The sequence below is a fragment of the Mytilus californianus genome, unplaced genomic scaffold, assembly GCF_021869535.1.
Source record: "Mytilus californianus isolate M0D057914Y unplaced genomic scaffold, xbMytCali1.0.p SCAF_11, whole genome shotgun sequence".
NCBI classification, from domain to species: domain Eukaryota; kingdom Metazoa; phylum Mollusca; class Bivalvia; order Mytilida; family Mytilidae; genus Mytilus; species Mytilus californianus.
This window is the reverse complement of record NW_026262593.1, coordinates 52,263,921-52,283,614: the sequence shown is the minus strand read 5'-3', so window position 1 is coordinate 52,283,614 and position 19,694 is coordinate 52,263,921. Positions and strand designations below refer to the sequence as shown.

Genomic DNA, 19,694 nt, shown 5'->3' with positions numbered 1-19,694 from the left:
CAATTGATATTTTATAGTGTGTCTTTCTATGTTGTGATGTTACACTATTGTTTCAGATAAGGGTGAAGGTTTGGTACAATTAAAACGTTTAAACCCGCTGCAATTGTTTGCACCAGTCCTAAGTCAGGAATCTGATGTTCAGTAGTTGTCGTTTGTTGATGTGGTTCATAAGTGTTTCTCGTTTCTCGTTTTTTGTATAGATTAGACTGTTGGTTTACCCGTTTGAATGGTTTTATACTAGTAATTTTTGGGTCCCTTTATAACTTGCTGTTCGGTGTGAGCCAAGGCTCTGTGTTGAAGACCGTACTTTGACCTATAATGGTTTACTTTTTAATTTTGACTTGGATGGAGAGTTGTCTCATTGGCACTCATACCACATCTTCTTATATCTATCAAACAGTTAATCATTATATAACATTTCCTTTTTGACGATATAGCAAATAGTGCTGAAATTGGCTTTCAACACCAACAATCAATCAGTCAATCTTATATCTGTGTTTTTTGGCAGGTGCTTATTTTGTTAATCAAGGAATCTGCGATAATGACAATCAATGGCAATCATCGGCTATCCAATAACACATCCTGCATGCTTCGTTTGACAATGAGACAACTATCCACCAGAGTCCAAAATGACGTGAAAACGAAAGAACGAGACTCTTTAAAAACCTTCATGGAATTTTACGAAACTTAGACAGAACCTTGAGTTTGGGTTTTGACGCTTCCCAGGCATTTTCTCGAGCTTACCCGACGAAGGTTATTTTAAAATCACGTGGTTTGAACTGCTGTCTATATTTACGACAACCGGACTAGGGATTTTTGTGCACTATGTTCCGTAAGGTATTGTCATTATTTTAAGTTTTTTAATATTGGAGTTTTATCATTTGGGTGTCCTATAGTTAGTAAGTCTGGGATGTTCTGCATCTAACACAAATACAAAAAGAGTTAAAAAAAAAACCCAGTTTTTTTAAAGGGTCATTTGAACCTTAAGATATATGTTTGTGCTTAGTCATTATTTGGAATTTGACTTGTTGCAAAACAAAATAAAAAAGAGAGACAAAGCCTTCCGTAAATATATAGATGTTGGTCAAGTTTGAGGGAAAGTGCAACACAAATCTACATGGATTTTCAATTATGAAGAACTAAGTAAGAAATCGGTCACAAATATATAGGCAATATAATAGAAATTTTCCAACTAATTACCTTTGATTATGGATTTTGTGATTTTGCACCCAAAAGCTGCATTTACAAACCGAGCATTGAAACCATTTATTGTCGATGCTTATTGCATTTATATGGAAATTATCACGCCTTTTCCCCCAAAAAGTCATTCGTATGTCGTCAACAATAGATCGTACTTCCTGTTTATGATAAAACAAATTCGATTCGTCGATTAACAGTCAGCTCGATTTATTGGATAATATAGTTAAACCTATTTTATTATACGGCTGTGAAGTATAGGGATTTAATAATAACGTATTAACTTGAATACCAAAACTATCTTTCAGTAATTGTCAGTACTCTTAAGCTTTGATCGGTACTTTGTATCTTTGGTCTTTATGCAAGTTGTTTCTGTGCTTCGTGCCAATCTGATCTGAAGAATCAAACCATTCCAAAATGTTTTTACAGTTTTTTTTATGTTGTGCTGTTCTAACTCTGTCCCAGGTAATGAAAGGGTTGAGCACTTACTACATAAAAATAAACATTGCCAATGAGACACTAATCCACCATAGATCAAATGACGTAGATGTGAGCAACTATGCAAAAAGACTACAGTTTTAACCCCACCACATTCTTTATGTCTCAAGTCAGGTGCGTGTAGTTCAGTTGTTGTCCTTCGATACTCAGTCATATTTTGTTTTTCATAAAAAAAAAAAGAGATGTTGTATGATTGTCAATGAGACAACTGTCCACCAAAGTCCAAATGAAATGGATGTAACAATTTATAGGCAACCGTACAACCTTCAACAATGAGAAAAACCCATATCGTATAGTCGGCTAGAAAAGGCCCGATATGAAAAATACGAAACACTTCAATTGACAAAACTAACAATCTAGTTTATAACAAAACAATTTACGAAAAACAAATATGACAGACAATGAACCAACAACAATTACTGAACTACAGGCTCCTGCCTTGGTACAGGCACACACAGAATGCGGCGGGGCTAAACATGTTTTCAAAGCGTCAACCATTCTTCTAACCTGGGACCGTGGTGTAACAGTACAATATAAGATTAAACTATAAAAATCAGTTGAAAAGGGCTTAACTCATCAGATCGATACATAGCAGAAACAAACAAAAAACATCTAACAAAAACATAAACCGGTCTGGCAGGGAATTTAAACATCCCTCACAACAAAAAAGACACAAAGTACAAATCTGAAAGTAGTCGCAGTCACTGAAAGCTAGTTCAAAGCCAACAGCAACTAATAAAACAGTTGATTGGTTTATCATAAATCAGGCCATTGGTTTTTCTTTTGTATTGTTTCGCATTTTATCATGTCGGAGCCTTTGATGATTGACTATATGGTATGGGTTCTACTCGTTATGAAGGCCATACCATGACATCAAGTTACACCCACGTCATGTTGGACTCTGTTGGATAGTTGTCTCATTGGCAATCATGCCACGTCTCCTTATTGCTATACTAAAAACAATCATTTGAAAATTTGCAAACTTATCCTCCATGTTAAATAGTAGACACAAAACATGGATTGTATGGTGAACAGGAACAATACATTTTTGTATATCAATGTCAGAATGGTATCATACTTGGTTCAGATTGTAAAGAGCACAGAAACTAAATTTTGAATAAATCAATATTTCAACTAAATGAAGCTCGACAAATTGTCATGCGAATCTTAAAGTGTTATATGTCCACTTTTGATAAAAATGGAGATAGCTATATATTTGAGGTCCATGTGCAATGGTCTATCTCCCATCCAACTATAATACGAGATTTCTACACTGCGAGTTTTTATCAGAGCTACACTGTTCTATCTCCACACTCCCATTGGATTATAATGACTTATTCATCTAATAAGTTCAGAGAAAAATATTTTTAAAGTGTTGTATCTCCACTATTTGTCATGTATTTTTGCTGTTAAAAAATTGTTATCAAAATTATCTTAGTAATACTATGATTACATGGTTTGTATGGTTTGAACTCATTCTAATAGCAACTCATATCAAATCCAGCAGTACAGAATTGGCGATATTACAAATAAAAAATCCATGGTCTATCTCCAATGGAAATATAGGGATCAATTTCTAAAGTTGCATTGTTTGTAGTGAAATGCTCTATCTCAAAAAAGGGGATGCTTTATTTATCTAAGTTGCTTGTCTATTAAAAAAACCAATCGAACAGAGAGTTAATCTTTAAGTACGTGAATTCGATTCCTATATAACTTTTAATGTCTCAGTCAAATATTTATGCTATTGAGATTTTAAACTGAACTTAGATTTATACCACTATTACCAAATGGGAAATACTTCATTATAGGATTCACACGACGAAATCCTTTCTGTTCTGTGTGGCTTAAGTACACAGCAAACTTTTGAGTCGATTATAGGGAGGTTTTAAAACCAAAGATTCCAAGTGACGAAGTTGAAGTCATCCCTTTAAAAATTTTACTGACACCATCACGAGTTGATTGACCGTTGTAGAATATCTATTGTTAAAATTAACAGGTGACGATGGATATGTTCCCATTGTCGTAACCACAATTCCGTCCTTTTTCCTCCAACGGGACAGTACAGAATTTTTACTTGCATAAGCAACACACATATGGAGCAGAATTTGCCTATACCCTTTCGGAGCACCTGATATCATCCTGGTTGTTGGTGGAGGTCTGTGTTGCTCATAACTAATTTCCTATGTTGTGGTTTGTAGACTGTTGTTGGTCTTTTGTAATTTTTCACGTTTTGCCATGGGGTCATAAGTTTGTTATCGACTTAAGAGTTTGAATATCCCTTTGATATCTTCTGCCTTTCTTTCGTACCAGATTATAACATAATGTTGACTGCTGTGCCCTTATTTTTGACATTTTTACCTATTATGTCTGTTTGTTTTGGTCACGCATCGTTATCAATATAATGGAATTTGATGCGACTGTCATACAAGTGAGAGGTTTAGCTAGCTATAAAACCAGGTTCAATCCACCATTTTCTACATAAGAAAATGCCTGTACCAAGCCAGGAATATGACAGTTGTTATCCATTCGTTTGATGTGTTTGAGCTTTTGATTTTGCCATTTGATTAGGGACTTTCCTTTTTGAATTTTCCTCGGAGTTCCTTATTTTTGTGATTTTACTTTTTACCTTGATATGGATTTACCAGACATACAATGAGGACAACTGGATAGAAAAAAAACACACACACAAACATGGATTTCAAATTTAAATATTTGTTCCGAAACACTGAATTATAGAATTCATTAAGTTAACGATCATATGAATCTGACATTCATTGGTAACCTTTTACTTTGTTATTAGTGATTCGAATTGTTTATCAATTTTTTTCATCTTTCCAATTTCAAAATTATTGTCTTTATCACGTCACGTCACGTCAACAGCACTTTCACCCTTGATTTATTAATAGTATATTCAACGTGTTTTTTGTTATGTCTGTTTACCATTGTTTCAACAACAGATAAACCAAATTAAAGCATTTATATAAACAGATATAATTACGGTTTTTAAAGTAAGTAAAAGTGACAAACGCAATAACAAGTTTATCCCCATCTGAAAATGTTGATAAGCAAACGTAAGAAATTATGGCGAAACGCAATCGTATGGATAAGCTGAATTTAATAGTCAATTTGACCTTTCTTTCAAAGCGCACCATAAGGCTTAATATGGATATGATAGATATAAGAAGAAATTGAGATGTAATGAGGGTCTAGATTGGGTTACAAAATAGATAATAATGGGTGAAAAAAATAAAGAAATGTGAAAAAAATAGTTCCAAAAAATTAATAGAGAAAAAAAATGCTATAAAGTAGAAAAATAGGCTAAAAAATATATAATTGAGAAAATGGCAAAACAAAATTAAAGAAATGAAGGTTACATGTTGTTTATTTTAAGTTTATAGATTTTGTAATTTTGTAACTCACGAACATATATTTTATGCCGGATTTCAAGTAAGAAAAGAGCGCATAAATATGCATATATGAACTAAATGAGATGTACTGTATGGTACCCGCATCATTAAGACGCCAACTCATTAAAACACAATGACAATAAAAAAGACAACTAGCTCTCTACATTAACCTTGAACAATCGACAGTTAACGCTACCCTGCTTATTTTATGTTCATAGATTTTGTAATTTGTAACCCCTGAAAATATCTATAATAGATTTCAAGTGAGAATAAAACTCATTGGTATCCATTTATAAACTAAACGGGATGTATGGTAAACACCAATAACATGAATAAGATGGTAACTCATTAGTGGCATAATAACACTAAAACGACATCTAGCTGTCAACAGTAACCTTGAACAAATGACAGTTAACGCTACCCTGCTTATTTTATGCTTATAGATTTTGTAATTTTGTAACCCACGACTTTATTTTATGTGAGAATATAATGCCATTATATGCATATATACATGATCTAAATGATATAAAATTGAGAATGGAAATGGGGAATGTGTCAAAGAGACAACAACCCGACCATAGAGCAGACAACAGCTGAAGGCCACCAATGGGTCTTCAATGCAGCGAGAAACTCCCGCACCCGAAGGCGTCCTTCAGCTGGCCCCTAAACAAATATGTATACTAGTTCAGTGATAATGGACATCATACTAAACTCCAAATTATACACAAGAAACTAAAATTAAAAATGATACAAAACTAAAAAAAGGCCAGAGGCTCCTGACTTGGGACAGGCGCAAAAATGCGGCGGGGTTAAACATGTTTTTGAGATCTCAACCCTCCCCCTATACCTCTAGCCAATGTAGAAAAAACAAACGCACAACAGTACGCACAGTAAAACTAATTTAAGAGAAGTCCGAGTTCGATGTCAGAATAGGAAACAAAGAAAATAAACAAAATGACAATAATACATAAATAACAACAGACTACTAGCAGTTATGTATGGTACCCACGTCAATGAGACGGTAACTCATTTACACAAAAACAATAGAAAAGACATATAACTTTCAACATAAAACTTGAACAGTAAACGTTACCTTGTTTGTTTATTTTCCGTTTATAGATTTTTGTAATTTTGTTACCCATGAAAATATCTTTTTTAGATGCTTTAAAAGTAAGAATATTTTTGGAACGCATTACTTTGCATATATATAGATTCAATGAAATGTATTGTTCACGTCAACGAGACGTTAACTCATTCACACAATAACACTAAAAAGATATCTAGCTGTCAACGTAAATCTTGAACAATATACACTATCCTGTTTGTTTATTTTCAGTTAATAGATTTTGTAATTCTGTAACCAAGTCATAATAGAACGCATCATTACTGTATCAACATATTAATAAATAATTAGACGCCCAGATCGAGTTGGAAACTTCATTGATGATTTCTTAATAGTAACTTTTTTTTGGATTTTGGTAAATTAGGTGATTATCTTTGATCGATTAGATTGATTTATTGATTTTCTGTCGACTGTTTGATTCCAGTATGAAATATTTCATGTAATATCAGAACGAGGATAAAAAAAAAATATTTTGCATGAGGGCGTCGATAGGGCGGTCTTCATTTTTAAAATCTATTTTAAGGCATATTCTATATTCTTAATATATAAACACTCCCTTATTCTCTATCATTTTTTTTTACAATTTTACTGTATGCTTTTATTTTGCCCATATTAATTATTCAACTTACCCCCAACCAGACAGGCGTGTGTTAAGTGAGGGGCATCATTTACTGATGAGAAAACTAATTTTATTGGCCCTCGTAAACGCTGGATATAGTAAATCATAACTGAAGTGGAAAAGATGTTTTTGAAAAAAGTAGATTCTTTGTTAGTCTTGTGTGTTTTTTTTTTAATTTTGATACATTTATATGTTTCGGAGTTTAGTATGACGTCCATTTTTGCTGAACTAGTATACATTTTTGTTTAGGGGCCAGCTGAAACCCACCTCCGGACGCGGGATTTTCTTGCTGTGTTGAAGACCCATTGGTGGCCTTGGGCTGTTTTCTGCTCTTTGGTCAGGTTGTCTCTTTGGCACATTCTCAATTTTATCTACCTATGTGTCCGGTTGAAAATGAGATCTTACCACCAGGCTCAGCGAACAGTACGTTAAATCATGATTATTCACCCAAGACATTTGTATTTTTAATCTTTAAGACAGCATTTTGAAGTTTGAAAAAATGTCGACAGTGGATGAATTTAATCCCTTGGCAGTAATCACGTAGTCTGTTTCCTTGGTGATTTAATGACAATCTCTGAATAGATTTTGCGGGAAATCACAATCAACGTGTGGTTTATAACCAAGCTTATACTGACAAAAAGTAGATTCTCAAGCTGTTTTTGTAAGCAACTATAAAAAAGAAAAAAATGTTAATTTGTCTCATATCAAAAGGTTTGGATGGGGTTTACAGAATAGAGAATAATGGCAAAAAAAAAATGAATAGAGAAAAAATAAGCAAAAAATATGAAAAATAGAGAATAATGGGGTGCAAGAGTATAAAGAATAATTGAGGAAAATGAAAGAATACGTTAATAAAATACCGATAACAAAAATGAACGATGTACAGAATAAAGCTAGTTACAGGAAATTCTTAATATTTTGACTGTCCCTCTGGTATCTTTCGTCCCTCTTCCTTAATAGTAAAACCAATTGCAGGAGAATTTTACAGAATCAGTGTTATGTTTAAAGATAAAGAATAATGCATGTAAAAATTTAAAGAATACAGAAATTAAGGATCCCCATCCAGACCCTCATATTAGTGTCATGGCATGGATCTTGGTTAAGAACTGTCGAGTAGTTTCAAAAAGAAATTATCTGATTGTGTGTGTTATATGTAAAATATGTATTTACTAAAGCAAAACAAAGTCATCTAGGGATATAAGCATACAACTTCTACGACATTTGGTCTCTGGTGGAGCGTTGTCTCATTGGCAATCATACCACATCTTCTTATCTTTATATTTAAATAGCATAACAATGATTAATGAAAAAAGATATAAACGACAAAAAACATAAACAGTTTATTACTACTATATCAACATCTCTCTTCAGTTCTAATTCCTGTATTATAAAGGATGAAACTGTTTTAATATCCCTTGGTGTTCACAGATTCAGATCGAATAAAAATTAGGAATAGAACTAGGCTAAGCAGAAAAAAAAATATATGATAGACATGGAGGCTTGATCCAAAGTTGTTTGTAGGAATAAAATACCTCTTGCACATTTCATGGAGTTTCGTAGGGGGTAGGATGAAAAATTTTGTCTTGCATTTTTTTTTAGTTGTAATTTCTGTCCTTCCTTTTTATTTTTCACTCTTTTCGGTCCTGCCTTTTTTTATTAGTTTATCCTGACTTTTTTACATAAATTGTCATCCTGCCTTTTTTTTGGTGCAAAGATGCTCATCCTACCTTTTTTTTCACTCAAAACTCTTGTCCTGCCTTTTTTTCAAATTTCATCCTAGCCCCCCATAAAAATCAAATGGCAGCTTCCTAAATATTTATAAAAAAAAAATGCAGACAAGTGCCCGTGGTCAGTATGCTTTTTATCTTACCTTATCAAAAGTTTGCGTATGCTAGCAGTCTCTATGAATTGAATTACAAGTAGACGTGGTAGGAATCTTCTCGGAATTTATTATTCATGGTAACATTTCTAAAATGACTAAGACCGCTACGGTCGAAAATTGATTTTGATTAGCTAAAACTATTCTCCTTTACAATCCACTAAGCATATATATCGTTTATGTTGCAGTTGTGTAAATTATTTCATAGCGTAATAAACCTAATGATACAGTTTTGTATTACACTTGACGTGATTTTAGTTCCAATCTGAGTTAAAAGATGAATGCAACGTTGAACATAATACGTAAATAACTTCATTTGAAGAAAATTGCTTATCATGTTGAAATTATCAATGATGTAATGTTTCTGGTAAATTGCTTTAAAAGATGTAATTTGTATCACTTTCATGGTTTGCACTTTCATAGAATGTGTTATTTTGGTACGGAGTATTTATCACTTTTTATGGTGGTTACATATTTCAATTGATAGGTTACGCAATTTGTGCATGTTCTCATTATACGGTCTTACGTAAAAACTGTTCCAGTTATCGTCCTTTGACAAATAGAGAAATAGAGTCCCTACTGTGGACAATGCAAATTATTTTCATATACCTTCCAAATTTATTTCTTTATATTTTATGCATAAAGGGGGTGGGGGCCCGGGGGGCGGGGGGGGGGGGGGGGGCGGGGAATTATAGGTAAACAAAATTTGGGGCGTGAATTTTTAGGTAAAGCAGTAATTTGGTCCAGTTTAAAAAGGTCAAAAATTAGTATGTCTGAAGCTGTCAAACTGAATTATAGACTCCTTAACATAAATTGCCCATCTTCTGAATAAGAACCGATAGACTTTTCTATAATTTTGATACAATTTGTCTCAAAAGAAGTACACTACATTGTAAAAATATTTTTTGGATAGAGCAGGTGCGATATTTTTAATTTGCGCTTTTTGTCTAAAAGAAATGAACTACGAAATTTTTGTTTTCTCGGACCAGTAGGGTTATGAATAAACGCATTATATACATCAGGATTAATGTTTTGTACGCCAGACGCGCGTTTCGTCTACAAAAGACTCATCAGTGACGCTCGAATCCAAAAAGTCAAAAGGCCAAATAAGGTACAAAATTGAAGAGCGTTGAGGACCAAAATTCCTAAAAGTTTTGCCAAATACAGCTGTGGTAATCTATTCCTAGGGGGAAAAGTCCTTAGTATTTCGAAAAATTCTAATTTTGTTAACAGTTAATTTATAATTATGAGCATGAACGATTAAACTCGACGCTATACATGTTTAACGATCACCATCACAAATTAGTTAACCTATACGTTCTGTATGTGTCTTGATAGTAGATATACATGCTATATATTACCAGGTAGAGATAGGGTTATATTACTGGTAATCATAGATAACCAATTGAAACTGGTAGATGGATAGGTTTAGATAGACAAAGAAGATATCGTAAATTATGTCAATGTCAAGAATTAGGTGACAAATTTCACTTTCTTTTGAATTGTAGATCCCTAGACGACTCAAGGAAACTTTTTTTGGATAATTGTTATTGTAACAGAGTAAATGTATTTAAATTTTGTAATTTATTACAAGCAACACATAGAAATAAGTTAAAAAATATATGTAAATTTATAAAGGTTATAAATTCACTAGAAGGTCTTCCTGGTTAGCCTTCATCTATCTGTTTTTCTTTTATAATAACTAAATGATCTTGAATAATAATTGTAACATTCTTATCTGGTCTTGTGCACAATTTATTGTGTATACTATGTATTATTATTTCATTATTTGTAACAATGTGTATACAATGGTTTTAAAGAATAAAATTGTCTTGTCATCTTGTCTTGAATCACAAAAGACATGTTTCGTGGTCTTTGATCTTGGTAGAAGAAAATGTCTTTATTCTGTGAATGTATTGATTGATTGATTGATTGATTGGTGTTTAACGCAATTTGTATAACTATTGGCTATTTTGTGGCGGTTAGTTTTGGTGGGGAAAGCTGGAGTGTCAGGAGAGAACCACCGACCTTCGTCAGGGAAACTGACAACCCTAGTCACCAGACTAAAACTGGCAGCCACTTTTAGCAACCAATCAAGATAGCAGCCACTTTTTTCCTAGACAATAAAATTGAAGTCCAACCGCACCTGCTACGTGCGGAATTCGAACTCACAACCTCAGTGTTGACAGGCTAATGATACAGTAGTTGTACTACTTAGACAATTAAACCACCGAGGCCACTATCAATAAATTTACCAGTTGTGTACTGTAACAATTCCCTATCATGACATTTTGAGCGAGTCTGAAGTTGCATGACGGGTGGTGTATACATAGCAGGAAATGCGTACCCTTGTGACGCACATAGTTTCGCTCGGTTTGTAGCTCATACGAATTATCTCAGGGTTTTTATTTTTAACTTGATATGTGTATTCAAAATGGATAATTGAGATATCTCTAATTCTTCGTCAATTTATCCCTTTCTGATCCCATTGTATAAAAAAATTTAATCAACGTGTGGTTCGTTTGATCTCAGTTCTTCATTGGTTAAAATCCGATTATGACGTCGAATTTTCTTACTTTCCTCTGAATTTCCTATTGTGACGGCATGAAAAAAGGCGACCATACCTGATGACGTCACATAGAAAGAACACATCTTTTTGCAGATCATTCAAAAAGAAGGAATAAGTTTGCCTGCATATTGTTTGAAAATCATTAGAGAAACAGATTCCACCACCAAATCTCGTGTAATACGATATTTATCCACTCTCGACAGTTAAATTTTAAATATTTAAAACGCTCGGAGAGCCTCGCGTTTTAAATTTGAAAATTTAACTGTCTCAAGTGGATAAATATCGTATTACACGAGATTTGGTGGTGGACAATTATCATTGATTTTGTGGGTAAATGAAAACTGTAATATTTACTAATGATGTGATGTTTATTTTATCCGATTTGATTGACATCATTACAGAGATAACGAATTTTTAATGGTATTTAAATCCATTGCAGATGGATTCAATGCATGATAAATACATCATTTATTTTATCGTGTGTTTGTTTATGATATTTTAGTATTCATATACCATCTCTCCTTTTGATATATTTCCTTTCATGTTATTTAAAGAATCCAGTCGTTCAGTTTAAAAAAAAAGAAATCCAAACTATACAAATTGTAAGCATCCGAACCGTATTTCTGGATTTACCTTTATCAGGAAGGCTCAGAGCCGAATATTTGAAAGCCAAGAATGTATAAGAACCGAGAATGTATAAGAATCGAAACAATTGAAAAGATCTATAACCAAATTAAAGGAACTTTTCCTGGGCCAACCTTTATTTTCATGACGAGTCCGTTAGATATAGTTGTTTCAGACCAAGGTAGTCTGGGGTTTCCCCGCCATCTTGGATCGTAAAATAGCAGAAACCGATCGGTCTAGATTTTTAATGAAATAAACATTTTGTGACTGGAATGCAATTAATTTTTTTAGACTTTTCCATTCAAACGAAGAACATAGTTATCTTTCTATTCACATAATACTTATCGAAATTTAATTGAAATAGACAATCAAAATATAAATTAACATAATTTATAATACTTTAGTTCAATTCCCTCAACACTGACTTACAGTCAAATACCTCTCTCAAATCTCTTCTGAAAGCTTTGTTCATAAAAGCATAAATAATTGGATTAGCAACATTGTAAGAAAAGTACGTGTAAAATACGACCATGTGATATTGTATAACCGTGTGTGCCATGAGCCACGCAGGTAAAAATGCCACTATGAATACTGCAGTGACTACAAACAACATGGCGGCCGTCCTTATGTTCGCCACTAATCCCTTTTCTCGTATTGTTAGTTGCCTTGCTATCTCTACATCCGGATGCCTTTCGTGTGCATCTGAACACTTTTTTGAAAAAATATTTGTGAGAGATGGACGATGATGTTCTGTAAACCATGATTCTTTTCGAACTGATGCTGTTTGTGTTGAGCGTCGTTGTCGTCTGCGTTTTGCGCGCCGAATTAAAACAGACCTATATACAAGTCCGTATAAAATAAAAACTGCTATGAAAGCTAAGAGAAATAACGCAGCATATAGATTCTGGTACGTATTTACAAAACTTGAAGAAAATATCGTTTCACTTGGTTGACACTTTCCGGAATACTCCACTTTTGAATAAAGACATTTCTTGTACGGATAAGAAGCATCGGATTCCAAAAGCTGAGACATTTGTTCCATTTGAAATATTTTTTTAGTACTTTTTGATGACATTAATGAAGATACATTAAGAAGTATTGATTCCGATAAATTTTTCACTAATGGAGTCTTGTCAGTGTTACAGTCATTAACGTTAGTAATTATATAGACACTATAATTTAAAGACGTAACAATTCCAAGCAAAAATGCTACACCAGCAAGACTAAGTGTAATGTTTTTAGCTCTTTGAGCATTCATCAAATGACAAAACGGATGACAAATGCAAAGATATCTGTCTACAGCGATTGCAACCATGATAAATGCAGCGAATGGTACATTTGACGTGATGAAAAACATGTATAATTTACAAATTATGTCATACGTGATGAAATAATCTAAATATTCCACTGCAATCGTGTACGGAACAATCACCAGACATGTCATAAAGTCTGTCGCTGCCAAAGAAATTATGAATACAGTTGCCGCCAATTTGTGACGTTTTCTGACATAGACATACAGAACCATGGCATTACCAGCCGTTCCTAGAACACTGAAGAATGCTAACATCCCCATCACGGCCAACAATGGTCGGTCTTCAAAAGGATCCGTGACGTTCATTGCACTACTGATATTTGTATCCATAGTTTTCTGTAAAAGAAGTTACACAAATATTTATTTTTTTTATATGATGTGCGGCAATATGTCATACTAAGGATTTTCTACCCCAGGAATAGATTACCTAAGGTGTATTTGATAAAACTTTTTGAAATTTTGTTTCCTCAATGCTCTTCAACTTCGTACCTTATTTTGCCTTTTAACTTTTTTGATTCGAGCATCACTGATGAGTCTTTTGTAGTCGAAACGCGCGTCTGGCGTACTCAATTCTAATTCTGGAACCTATGATGAGTTTATTATCAGACCATTTCTTTGGTTTTTATATGGGATCATATATTAAGACGTTTTTCTTTTGAATTGTTTAACAACAGACCTTTTACGGCTTACTTAACGGTACTAGTACTTGTTTTTTTTCGTTTTCAAAGGCCGTACGGTGACCTTTAACTGTTCATTTTGACCTTTGGACTTTATAAATAGTTGCCTCACTGGTAATCATACCGCGTCTCCTTATTCATATGCTATTCCCAGAACATTTTGGTGATTCAAAAATAAATTTAATTTCATCAATATAAACCACACACTGGCGTAAATACTGCTGTTTTAGGTAATAAAATTGTTAAAGGCCTAACGATGAACTATAGTTGCTAATATCTACGTCATTTTGGTCTCTGGGGGATAGCTGTCTGAACGTGTGACTATCATTGACAAACATACCACATCTTTTATTTCGAGAAGAAAAAATAAATATATAGAAGTTTATTTCATAAAAACACAAGTTTTCATATTTATTTTCAGAAATAAATCTCTGTATTACAAACAAATTTTAGATATAAAGGTAGACGTGAAAAACAGGTAAATGAGACAGCAACTAAACGACACAAATAACTAATAGACTGCATACACTCTGCAACAATGGACAAGGGTATATGCAACAAACATGTATGTCAAGTGGTAATTAAATCATGGAATAAATGTAACATATATTTCAACACCTCATTATTCCCTAATCCTTTTTTTTTTGCCATTTTTTCTCTATTCTTTTTTTCACCCTTTCTTCTGCACTTTTTGCCCTTTATTCTCTACTCTGTAAACCCCATCCAGACCCTCATATAACAATAAGGACGTGAACATGTTCAAATGACATTTTTATTTTGAATCTTGCATATTACAAAACACACACGCCGGAAAAAAGTCGGATTTTCTACGTGCTAGATTACAAGGCAACAATCCACAGGCATGTCCGCCTTGCTCGGAAAATTATATGATGACTATATAGCCTATCTGTCTTTGTTCAATCCCCTAAATGAAATGTGACTATCGTAAACGCAGCAAATACGCATTTTCAAGTCTTTGGTTTGAATCAGCCTGGGATCGAACCCACGACCTCTCACACTCGAACCCAAATTGTTTCTATGATACCACTGAGGCAGTAATAATAAGACAGGAGCAATAAACGTGTTTCATCATTATAAGTCTTGATGTATGGTTGGGATTACGTGTGAGCCAATTCAAATAGAAAGTTTAGACTAACAATACATTTGTTACTCTAGAAAACGTGATAGGTTGTCTGACAATTATTGGAAAACACAATTAATAATATGTTGTATTTCTAGTCGTTCGTGTTATAAGCTTATTTATGTATATTTAAAAAAAATGAGTTGTTGGTTTGTAAAAAGTGAATATTTTCAGTAGTATTGAAATGTCACGTCAAATGTACAGCTTACTCTTTTATAAGAAAAACACATTATATAAAACACTCTCTCACACAAAAAAAACATATCTTGTAAGCTTTTCAATAACATTTACACATATTATGTTAAAAACCGCATAGGAAAAATTCCTCGTGCATGTTAACAAATGAATTCTCTCAGTAATGCATAAAACTCCAACTACACGTAATTCTTACGTAATTAACAGAATTCCTCCATTGTTGTTAAGATTCTCTGAGAACAAGCTAAAATGTTTTACATGCTTAATTTATATTACATAGTTCATGTCTTATTGAAGCAATGTGCACATTTTCACACATTAGTAATGTCAATATCTTGTTCTGTGGGTTGGATCTGATAACTAATCACATGAGGAAATTAGGAAAATGGTAACGTCTTTGATTCTTCTATTACTCTTCTTCTCTTCAGAATTATATATCCTTTTCAGATTTATACATTGTTCTTCAGAATTATATATCCTTTTTCAGATTTATACATTGTTCTTCAGAATTATATATCCTTCTACAGAATTATACACTGTTCTTCACAATTGTATATCCTTCTTCGGAATTATACATTGTTCTTCAGAATTATATATCCTTCTTCAGAATTATACATTGTTCTTCAGAATTATATATCCTTTTCAGATTAACGAATCACGATTTTCAGATCACGACACAAATTACCAATACTAGACTACATACAGTCTGACAATAGACAAGAGTATATTATATTCTTTATTACCTTGAACTTTACAGTTCATCGGTGTCAATACAAATTTTCAAAGTACACAAGTAAACAGACAGAGAATGTTCATGTAATATTGTCTCTGATTTTAAATGCAGTAAAAATGTATTTTCCTAAATTGGTTAACTGTTTGATGTTCAATAAATTTAAACACACTTGGTCTAGACCAGTAATATTTCTTAATGAATTTTATGCAACATACATGTATGTCAAGTGGTAATTAAATCATGAAATAAATTTTAACATATGTTTCAATACCTCATTATTCCCGACTCCTTTGTTTTTCTCCTATTTTTCTCTATTCTTTTTTTACACCTTTTATTCTCTATTATGTAAATCCCATCCAGGCCCTCATATAGCAATAATGACGACAACATGTTAAAATGACATTTTAGTATGAATCTTGAATTTTACTAAACACATACGCCGGAAAGAAAGTCAGATGTTTAACGTGCTAGATTGAAAGGCAACAATTCACAGGCATGTCCGCCTTGCTCGCAAAGTTACATTCTGACGATATAGCCTATCTATCTTTGTTCGAACCCCTAAATGCAATGTGACTATCGTAAACGCAGCAAATACGCATTTTCAAGTCTTTGGTTTGACTCAGCCTGGGATCGAATCCACGACCTCTCACACTCGAACCCAATATGCTTCTATGAGACCACTGAGGCAGTAATAATAAGACAGAAGCAATAAACGTGTTTCTTCATTCTAAGTCTTGATGTATGGTTGGTATTACGTGTGAGCCAATTCAAATAGAAAGTTAAGACTGACAATACATTTGTTACTCTAAAAAACGTGATAGGTTGTCTGACAATTATTGGAAAACACCATTATTAATATGTTGTATTTCTAGTCGTTCGTGTTATAAGCTTATTTATGTATATTTTAAAAAATGAGTTGTTGGTTTGAAAAAAGTGAATATTTACAGTAGTATTGAAATGTCACGTCAAATGTACAGCTTACTCTTTTATAAGAAAAACAAATTATATAAAACACTCCCTCACACAAAAAAAAACATATCTTGTAAGCTTTTCAATAATATTTACACAAATAATGTTAAAAACCGCATAGAAAAAATTCCTCGCGCATGTTAACAAATGAATTCTCTTAGTAATGCATAAAACTCCAACTACACGTAATTCTTACGTAATTAACAGAATTCCTCCATTGTTGTTAAGATGCTCTGAGAACAAGCTAAAATGTTTTACATGCTTAATTTATATTACATAAGTCATGTCTTATTGAAGCCATGTGCACATTTTCATACATTAGTTTTGCCGATATCTTGTTCTGTGGGTTGGATCTTATAACTGATCACATGAGGAAATTAGGAAAATGATGACGTCTTTGATTCTTCTATTACTCTTCTTTTCTTCAGAATTATATATCCTTCTTCAGATTGATACAGTTCTTCAGAATTATATATCCTTCTTCAGATTAATACATTGTTCTTCAGAATTATATATCATTCTTCAGATTTGTACATTGTTCTTCAGAATTATATATCCTTCTTCAGAATTATAAATTGTGTTTCAGAATTATATATCCTTCTTCAGATTAACGAATCACGATTTCAGATCACGACACAAATAACCATTAGCCTACATACAAAATGTACCTACATACATAACATAGACAAGAGTATATGCAACATACATGTATGTCAAGTGGTAATTAAATCATGGAATAAACTTTAACATATATTTCAATACCTCATTATTCCCGACTCCTTTGTTTTTTGCCTTTTTTTCTCTATTCTTTTTTTACACCTTTTATTCTCTATTATGTAAACCCCATCCAGGCCCTCATATAGCAATAATGACGAGAACATGTTAAAATGACATTTTAGTATGAATCTTGAATTTTACTAAACACATGCGCCGGAAAAAAAATCGGATTTATAACGTGCTAGATTACAAGGCAACAATCTACAGTCACGTCCGCCTTGCTCGCAAAATTATATTCTGACTATATAGCCTATCTGTCTTTTTCGAACCCCTAAATGCTATGTGACTATCGTAAACGCAGCAAATACGCATTTTCAAGTCTTTGGTTTGACTCAGCCTGGGATCGAACCCACGACCTCTCACACCCGAACCTAATATGCTTCTATGATACCACTGAGGCAGTAATAATAAGACAGAAGCAATAAAAGTGTTTCATCATTATAAGTCTTGATGTATGGTTGGTATTACGTGTGAGCCAATTCAAATAGAAAGTTTAGACTGACAATACATTTGTTACTCTAGAAAACGTGATAGGTTGTCTGACAATTATTGGAAAACACGTTGTATTTCTAGTCGTTCGTGTTCTAAGCTTATTTATGTATATTTTAAAAAATGACTTATTGGTTTATAAAAAGTGAATATTTTCAGAAGTGTTGAAATGTCACGTCAAATGTAAAGCTTGCTCTTTTATAAGAAAAACACATTATATAAAACACTCCCTCACACAAAAAAAAAACATATCTTGTAAGCTTTTCAATAACATTTACACATATTATGTTAAAAACCGCATAGGAAAAATTCCTCGTGCATGTTTACAAATGAATTCTCTCAGTAATGCATAAAACTCCCACTACACGTAATTCTTACGTAATTAACAGAATTCCTCCATTGTCGTTAAGATGCTCTGAGAACAAGCTAATTTAAAATGTTTTACATGCTTAATTTATATTACATAAGTCATGTCTTATTGAAGCCATGTACACATTTTCACACATTAGTTTTGCCAATATCTTGTTCTGTGGGTTGGATCTGATAACTGATCACATGAGGAAATTAAAAAAATGGAACGTCCTTGATTCTTCTATTACTCTTCTTTTCTTCAGAATTATACATCCTTCTTCAGATTTATAGAGTTCTTCAGAATTATATATCCTTCTTCAGAATTACACATTGGTCTTCAGAATTATATATCCTTCTTCAGATTTATATATCCTTCTTCAGAATTATACATTGTTCTTCAGAATTATATATCCTTCTTCATAATTATATATTGTTCTTCAGAATTATATATCCTTCTTTAGATTTATAAATTGTTCTTTAGAATTATATATATCCTTCTTCAGAATTATACATTGTTCTTCAGAATTATATATCCTTCTTTAGATTTAAACATTGTTCTTCAGAATTATATATCCTTCTTCAGAATTATACATTGTGTTTCAGAATTATATATCCTTGATCAGATTTACACCTTGTTCTTCAGAATTATATATCCTTCTTCAGATTTATAAATTGTGTTTCAGTATTATATATCCTTCTTCAGAATTATACGGGGGCCTCGGTGGCCGAGTGGTCTAAGTAGTTATTACTAGCCAGTCAACATTGTTCTTCAGAATTATATATATTATTCTTCAGTATTATATATATTATTCTTCAGAATTATACATTGTTCTTCCGAATTATACATTGTTCTTCAGAATTAAACATTGTTCTTCAGAACTATACATTGTTCTTCAGAACTATACATTGTTCTTCAGAATTATACATATATCCTTCTTCAGAATTATATATATATCCTTCTTCAGAATTATATATATATCCTTCTTCAGAATTATATATATATCCTTCTTCAGAATTATACATTGTTCTTTAGAATAATACATTGTTCTTCAGAATAATACATTGTTCTTCTCTTCAGAATAATACATTGTTCTTCTTTTCAGAATAATACATTGTTCTTCAGAATAATACATT

General features: G+C 32.7%; 2 protein-coding genes across 2 annotated transcripts in view; one reads left to right on the top strand and one right to left on the bottom strand.

Annotated features, from left to right (window-relative positions):
• Window positions 1-19,694, top strand: part of LOC127720303 (GMP synthase [glutamine-hydrolyzing]-like) — a 280,820-nt gene that overhangs the window by 55,902 nt on the left and 205,224 nt on the right. The gene's annotated exons all lie outside the window — the stretch shown is intronic.
• Window positions 12,317-13,558, bottom strand: LOC127719239 (cholecystokinin receptor type A-like). Its single transcript, XM_052225256.1, has 2 exons — window positions 13,070-13,558; window positions 12,317-12,907 (listed from the first exon to the last, which is right to left on the bottom strand). The coding sequence occupies exons 1-2, from the start codon at window positions 13,556-13,558 to the stop codon at window positions 12,317-12,319; spliced, it is 1,080 nt and encodes a 359-aa protein (XP_052081216.1).

Coding starts and splice junctions, on each gene's coding strand:
- LOC127719239 (XM_052225256.1), bottom strand. CDS start 13,558: ATGGATACAAATATCAGTAGTGCAATGAACGTCACGGATCCTTTTGAA. Junction 12,908..13,069: donor GTGTCTATATAATTACTAAC/GTTAATGACTGT, acceptor TATCCGTACAAG/AAATGTCTTTATTCAAAAGT.